This window comes from Lactuca serriola, chromosome 7, assembly GCF_051521515.1.
Source record: "Lactuca serriola cultivar US96UC23 chromosome 7, Lser_US96UC23_V15, whole genome shotgun sequence".
NCBI classification, from domain to species: Eukaryota; Viridiplantae; Streptophyta; class Magnoliopsida; order Asterales; family Asteraceae; genus Lactuca; species Lactuca serriola.
In genome coordinates, this window is record NC_136414.1 from 47,178,772 (window position 1) to 47,186,399 (window position 7,628).

General features: G+C 30.3%; 2 protein-coding genes across 3 annotated transcripts; both read left to right on the top strand.

Annotated features, from left to right (window-relative positions):
• Positions 1–1,094, top strand: LOC145062575 (uncharacterized). The gene is made up of 3 exons (XM_079010159.1): positions 1–138; positions 351–622; positions 788–1,094. Exons 2-3 carry the CDS (start codon positions 382–384, stop codon positions 1,015–1,017), a joined length of 471 nt encoding a protein of 156 aa, XP_078866285.1. The 5' UTR covers positions 1–138; positions 351–381; the 3' UTR covers positions 1,018–1,094.
• Positions 1,095–4,043: 2,949 nt separating this feature from the next.
• Positions 4,044–5,429, top strand: LOC145062573 (glycine-rich protein A3-like). Of its 2 annotated transcripts, none has more exons than XM_079010157.1 (3): positions 4,044–4,148; positions 4,616–4,882; positions 5,012–5,429. In XM_079010157.1, exons 1-3 carry the CDS (start codon positions 4,058–4,060, stop codon positions 5,236–5,238), a joined length of 585 nt encoding a protein of 194 aa, XP_078866283.1. In that variant the 5' UTR covers positions 4,044–4,057; the 3' UTR covers positions 5,239–5,429. The 2 variants fall into 2 exon arrangements, with proteins under 2 accessions (XP_078866283.1, XP_078866284.1); XM_079010158.1 differs by having other exon boundaries at positions 4,144–4,268.
• The last annotated feature ends 2,199 nt before the right edge of the window (positions 5,430–7,628 follow it).

Below are 7,628 nucleotides of genomic sequence, written 5' to 3' on the forward strand. Positions count from 1 at the left end.
TATATTAGGAAACTAAGCAACGCGTGAATCAGATTCCCGCTTTCCTATATAACAGTTTGCCCTTCTCTATATCTCTTGCAACTTGTATCATAGCTTTAACCTACAAAATTGAAATCATAAAACACTCAATTTCGTTAGGTATCAAATCTCTCATTTTTATATGTATTTTGCATGTTAATCATACTATCATGATATATATTTTTGTTAATTATGCTAAAAGACCCAACCCCTTAGTTACAATTATCATATGGTTTTCCTTTATCTAGGTTTGCATGTGTGTTTCTTTAAATGGCAACCTTTGAATTTCCTTTTGTAATATCATCTCATATATATGTTCTTGTCCATTCCAGTTTTTGTCAAAGTAGCATCAAGGTGAAAAACATGGATGGGTACAACAAACATAACGGAGAGAAAGGACTCTTCCCGATTCTTGGTGGATATGGTGGTGGTGGTGGACACTATCCCCCACAACATACAACATACCCTCCTCAAGGGTATGGTTATCCTTCTGGGGGATACCCTCAAGCTGGTTATCCCCCATATGGTGGATATCCATCACACGGTGGTGCTGGTGGATATCCACCACATGCATATCCTGGTTCATCAGCTCCCTATCATTCAGGTTAGTTCCCATAGAGCATTTTTGCTTATTCTTGACACCATGAATTGAATTGATAAGAAGACGAGAATATAGATCGTGTGCAATAGAAAATATGGTCTTTCTTTCTTGAAAATTTTTACTTGTAAATTGAAATTGTAAGTTGTCCTCATGAGAAATCCTCAACAGGGCATGGTGGTCATGGAGGACATGGTATGGGATTCCTAGCTGGTGGGGCAGCACTTGGGGCTGCTGCATATGGCGCGCATCATGTGTCACATGGATATGGTTCCCATGGTTATGGAGCTCATGGCTATGGTGGCTATGGACAGCACCATGGTAAGTTTAAGCACGGGAAGTTTGGTAAACATGGGAAGTTTGGCAAGCATGGAGGGAAGTATGGAAAGAAGTGGAAATGAGTTTATTATGTTTATACCCTCTTTGCTCTAATACGATTGTCCATTTTGTTCGAATCAAATTAATGTTGTTAGTTGTAGTAAGTGGTTTATTTATGCTATAAGTTGGCTTGTAACTAAAACTCTTTAAAAAAATCGTTGTTTATTTGATAATAAAAACGAACTAAGAGGGCAAATTTTAGTATTTCATAAAAAAATTTCTTAGCCTGTTTATGGTGATATCATTTGATATATCACCGGTGTAACTCTCAATAAACAATGTTTCCGAGCTATTTTTACTATGGCACTAAAGTAACCCGTGCCACACTCCTCAAACTCTCCGAGTGGATCTGTAGAACAAGTTATAGTAATTTGATATAATAATTCTTTATCTTTCCAGACTTTTTGATTGATTATCAGGTTTTCAGATGATTTGCCTTTTAAATCGAGATCACTTACCAATCTGAACATTATAATATATAATATAATATTTATATATTATAAATATGAGAATTGTGTTCCAAACATCACTTTTTTATTATTAATTTTTTAAGTATATTTTATTAATTTCTTTTTTATTGGATTATTACTTTTGTACCAGATTATTATATATTAATAAATATAATTTATAATATATAATATTTATATATTAATAAACTTGTTTATAAGCCGCGAGAGTTAAGATTATAAAATTAATTAAACTTTTATATTAAAAAATCAAAATTATTAGCCAGTTATTTTAAATAAATTATTGTTTAAAAGATATTTTTTTAGTTATATAAAATAATAACCGTTGAATTAAATAAATACGTGAATTTATATCACCTTATAATTTGTATTAAGTTTATTTTATTTTTTAATATAATGTTATTAGTTTAAGATAATTAGAATGAAAAAATTTAAAATTTAAAATTGAGAATCAATTATTAATTTAATGTAATTAGAGTGAGAAATTTGAAATTTGAAATTTGAAATTGATAACTAATAGGCTGACAAGTGGCATGATAGGCAACATATAATATTAATGAAGAGTTCTAAAAGTATGACACTTGTCAATAGGAGAATAAACTTAATCATTTATTAGAATAAGGAGATATGACTTTATTGGATTATAAATTTCTTTTAGGTAATTTTTTTAATTTATTTGTATTGGATTAATTATTTTATTTTTTTGGACAACACCACCACCATCCGAATTTATTAAAAAAAAAATCTCATCCATCCCAACACTATCAGATATAAACTGGGTTAAAAATCAAACATTTGGTTATAAAAAAAAAGTAAAATAGCTAGAAAGAATAACAATGTAACATTAGCTTGAAAACAATAAACCACTTGGGTTGTAATGACTTAGTAACACATTAAGAAAATATGGTAGATAACCTATTGATTCATGTTCAAATCCTGACACCACTCAACCCTTGTGACCATGGATGTTTGCCTGCATGACTCCAAGACATGAGACAAAGTCTTATGTTTGCAACGGGGGATTAGTCGGTGCGCAAAAACTGGCCTGGAAACCCTCGTTAAGGAAGTTCCCTTTCCAAAAACTTGAAAAACAATAAACTAAAAACAATCAAATCGACATTCTATTGAGATTTTAATTGATTCATGTTTAATTACTTCGTATGACAATTTGTATTTGGATTTTTGAATAATTATTGTGTAATTTTGATTTTATATGACAATTTGTATGTGTTTATAATTATTCAGCAACTTCATTCATCACAGTATAGAACAATAGGGTAATATAATCATTTTTCATTATTCAGCATAACTAATTAGTTGTATAATCAAACAACATAGTTTCTTTATCATTCAGAAAACTTTCTCAGACATAACTTTTTAAACAATATTTTTTCAGACAAAAACTATAAAACAGAACCTTAGGATGGTTTTATTGTTTTATAAAAATAATAATGTAATCTTCAAGGATAAAAGGATGAGAAATAAAGGTATTTTTTATTCGGTTAGTGCTTTTTTTTCCAAATTTCTTATAGATGTAGCAAATTCCTTGTTAATTTGTTGGATGGATTAGCTTAAGAAACCATAATTAATTTCTTATATTATGTAACAGTTTGATTCATAAATATCCAAAAAGAACCCACAATTAATTCCTCATATTATGTAACTACTCGCTAGTTTTTGGTTAACATAACTAATTAATTATAAAAAAAGATAGATGTACCAATATATATATATATATATATATATATATATATATATATATATATATATATATATATATATATATATATATATATATATATATATATATATGAGAGAGAGAGAGAAAGAGGTAGTTTAAATGTCTCTCACATCTATTATGTGTTAGAATGCACCAATAGGAATTTAATATTAATTAGATGTATATTAAATGTTTCTCAAAATGGTACATCTAAGTCATATTTAGGCTAAAAAAAGGTTTAATAATTTTTTTTTATTATTTTTGAAATTCGCATGCATGCACGATCAACAGTTGTACGGACTGTTGATTAGCACAATCAGTAGTCATATAGACTGCGGATGTGCACAATCAGCAACCATATGGACTGCTGTTGAACAATCAATTGTCTATATGACTGCTGATTGTGCTTATCAACAGTCCATACAGTTGCTGATTGTGTTCATCAGCAATTATATAAAAAAATCAAAAAAAAGATCGTTGAATTTTTTTTTAGCTTACATATGACTTAGACGTATAATTTGGAGAAGATTGATGTTTTTAGTGTTAAAAAATGATAAGTTGATTATAAGTTCATAAGTTCTCATAAATCCATTGGTTTTCAAAAGAACCTCTCTCTCTCTCTCTCTCTCTCTCTCTCTCTCTATATATATATATATATATATATATATATATATATGTATAATAAGTATATAACTACATGCGGTAGACTAAGCATCATCCTCATTTTTAAAAAGTAAAACTTTACCATATATATATATATATATATATATATATATATATATATATATATATATATATATATATATATATATATATATATATATATATATATATATATATATATATATATATATGGTAAAGTTTTACTTTTTAAAAATGAGGATGATGCTTAGTCTACCGCATGTAGTTATATACTTATTATACAAATATATAGCGTCGGAGCAACGCGTGAGTGGAATAAAGACAGGTTCGTGCCTTCTTAATACTACTCTATATTCATTAATTGAATCACAACATAACTCTAGTAGATCAGTGTTACTTATCAACTGAAACTAAACAATCTGCTAAATTCACATTACCCAATTAGGTAAGTGATCATTCTATCTCTTGTTTTTCATACGATGTAGTATTTAATTTTCACAGAATTTTTCATGTTGGTTACACACTTGCACTATAACAGTAATATCTGTTCTAGCTAATTCTAAAGTTATAATCGCAACGCCTCCTTCTCCTTTCTGTGGTTATGATCTGTCACGTATAATTTCCTTTTTGTCTCAGATTTCTTGTATCAGTCTACATTAAATATGTGTAGTTCCATATTTCACAAGTTTGCTTGATCAGACTTCTTATTTATCAATGAGCGTTGTGTTTATGTTGGTGTAGAATTCATATTTTTTCCACAAACTCATCACATTTTTTGATTGTTGCTTTCAGATCATAAGGCAATATCATATAAGTTGAAAACAATGGGTGGTGGACATAGACATGACGGAGACAAAGGACTGTTTTCTCATCTTATTGGTGCTGGACATTATCCTCCGCAGGGAGCATATCCTCCTCTTGCGTATCCTTACCCTCCTCCTGTAGGGTACCCGCCTGCTGCTTATCCTCATCATGGTGGGTATCCGCCACATGTTTGTCCTCCGGCTGGAGGTTATCCTCCGGTAGCCTATCCTGCATCTTCAGCTCCGTATTATTCAGGTTAGCTCATGTCGGAATTATCGTTGTAACTTGTAATTGTTTCTTTAATTAAGCTCTCTTGCTTTGCTAATTCTTAGAAACTGAAGCATATATATAAGATGGTTCTCACAAGAAATGTTGTTTATATAGGGCATGGAAGGCATGGTCATGGAGTGGGAACATTCCTTGCGGGAGGTGCAGCTGCAGTGGCTGCTTCTTATGGAGCTCATCATATGCCTCACCATGGCTATGGGTCACATGGTTATGGTTATAACTATGGGTATCACCATGGTAAATATAAGCACGGGAAGTTTAAGCATGCGAAGTTTGGCAAGCGCTGGAAGCATGGGGGGGTGTATGGGAAGCACAAATGGTGAAATGATTTGTGAAGTGCTGTGTGATGTTTGAACGATTCTCATATAATCTAATCGAAGAATCGAAGTGTTTTATAAGCATAATCATGCATGGAAAATTATTGTGAAGTACAAATGAATCAAGACATGTATGATTTCGTGTACTAGTTAAAACCATCTTAAGAGATTGGAACAAACAAGTTTTTTTTAATGCATACACGAAAGTGAGAGCAAAAAAAAAACATGAAGTATTAATGTGAACACCATCCTTAATTGGTTTTTAAGACCAAATGTCATCCTTATTTATAACTAATTGTGGTAATTACCTAGGGTTACAAGCCACTGGCGGACCCATAAAAAAAATTCATGGATAGCACAATTCTTTTACACGTTATGTATAATATGCTTTTTTTTTTTTTTTTTTTCGGATTCCGGTTAAACGGGTTCGGTATAGTCACCCGAAATAAGGAAATTATCTATTTTTGATGGCAAATTTAACTTTATGGCAAAGTTAAACCAAGAATGTTCTTTGTAATAGCATAACTTCAACTAGATTGTTTTTATCTTGCAATATAGAGTGATTGCATATATTAGCTATGAGGGGACATATTATCGTCTTCCAATGTCAACCAAAAGGTAATGTGTTCTCTTGTGTTTTGTTCTTGACCTCATATGCTTCAATCAAAGCTATAGAGACTAGGTTTCAAACAAATGACCAACAACGACTAACTTATTAGGTTCTCTACTTATTAATCACTCTCTTTTGAGCTTACATTTTCAAAGCCTTTGGAATGGTAATTCTCAGTGTTGTAAAACTCGCCGATTAATATGTATAATAAACTTAATGATTTATTCTTTAACACACACACATATGTGATTATTACTACATATATAACTTAAATTTTCAGTAATTATTCACGAAAGTGAAACCATTATGTGTTTTTCAATTTTTGTGTATTTACATGTCTTTAATTTTGTTATATATTTCAATCAACTTATGATTTTGATATATATATATATATATATATATATATATATATATATATATATATATATATATATATATATATATATATATATATAGGGCCGGCCCAAGCCCAGGGCGAGCTGGGCCATCGCCCAGGGCAGCAAATTTTATGAGGGCAGCCAGTTATTTAGACCTAATGTTACACATACGATTAGATTGGGCCTCATTTTGTGTTCATTCTATAATACCACTATAAAGAGAAGAGGAAACGCCATTCATGAGGCGGTAAAATTAAGTTATTATACTACTAGAAAATAAATAAAAGCACACCTGATTAGTGCATCAAACGTCGAGCTGGGAGAAAACGAGGAGACGGGCATACAGACTGGTATTATTTTTTTCATAATTGTTATTCTAAATTTCTCTTAAATCCTAATTCATTATCTCAATCTGATTTGTGTTCGCTGTTCACCTGTTCTCCTAAATCCTAATTCCTAAATGCTAAAGTTCTTGGAGAGACTCTTGTTTCTCCTATTTTTCGTTATTCCTTTGTTGTAAGTCCTAATTCAATATTTTATAGTTTCATTTGTGTTCTTGGACATACTTTCTAGTTGCCTTCTACTTTTTTTTTTTTTTTTTGTATTTTATATTTTAAATATTTGTACAACTTTGATTTCTTCAGATAGAGAAGTTTCTCTTTCTTTAGTAGTTGAAATGCTGAAGAATCAGGTTTGTTCCAAGTGGTGTATGTATCTATAGTCTATTTTTCTCTGTGAATATTGTAAACTATGATTTTCTTCACTGAAAAAGACGATGAAGGATTATGTTGAATGTGTAGTTAGTCTACTATGCTAATTTCGGATCTGACATTTAAGTTTATGGCTTTAAATTTTTGACGAGTTCCAAGTGTTCGATGAAAGTACTAAATGAAATGTATGGGAAAGTTCATGGAGTACAGTGGCTAACTATGGTCCTCAACTTTGTTTATCAAATTTATAAAAACAATTTATTTTAATAGTAAAGAATTGAAAAATATATGTTTGTGAAAAAGATGCAGATCGTTTTTGAGGAAAATATTTGTGGTAGGCGATGTACATGAATGATATCAAGTTAAGATATCCATGTTAATATTTGTTTTTCATTGATTTTTCCACATTAACTTATTACTTAAAGGTATTCATAAAGTTTGTAGAAAACTAGAGGTAGATTTCTTTCTAAGCATTGTAAACTCAATTATTAAAACTTATTGAATATAAGCTAACATGTTTTGTTGGTTTATCTTTATTTCATAGTGTTAAATTCTTGAAATATTTGACTAAAGTATTTTTTATTGCTAGTACCTCAAGTGTGGAAAACTATAATAATCAAGGTCATTCTTAAACTACAATTATAAGTGTCTTAATTTGTATGCTTGCAGTGTGCATGACATGTGCATATTCAATCTCAA

What these genes read in the sequence shown, in the direction of transcription:
- LOC145062575 (XM_079010159.1), top strand. Translation starts at nt 382, where the DNA reads ATGGATGGGTACAACAAACATAACGGAGAGAAAGGACTCTTCCCGATT. An exon ending in ATCAGCTCCCTATCATTCAG is followed by an intron (nt 623 to 787) that starts GTTAGTTCCCAT and finishes AATCCTCAACAG; the next exon opens with GGCATGGTGGTCATGGAGGA.
- LOC145062573 (XM_079010157.1), top strand. Translation starts at nt 4,058, where the DNA reads ATGAGGATGATGCTTAGTCTACCGCATGTAGTTATATACTTATTATAC. An exon ending in CGTGAGTGGAATAAAGACAG is followed by an intron (nt 4,149 to 4,615) that starts GTTCGTGCCTTC and finishes TGTTGCTTTCAG; the next exon opens with ATCATAAGGCAATATCATAT. An exon ending in TTCAGCTCCGTATTATTCAG is followed by an intron (nt 4,883 to 5,011) that starts GTTAGCTCATGT and finishes TTGTTTATATAG; the next exon opens with GGCATGGAAGGCATGGTCAT.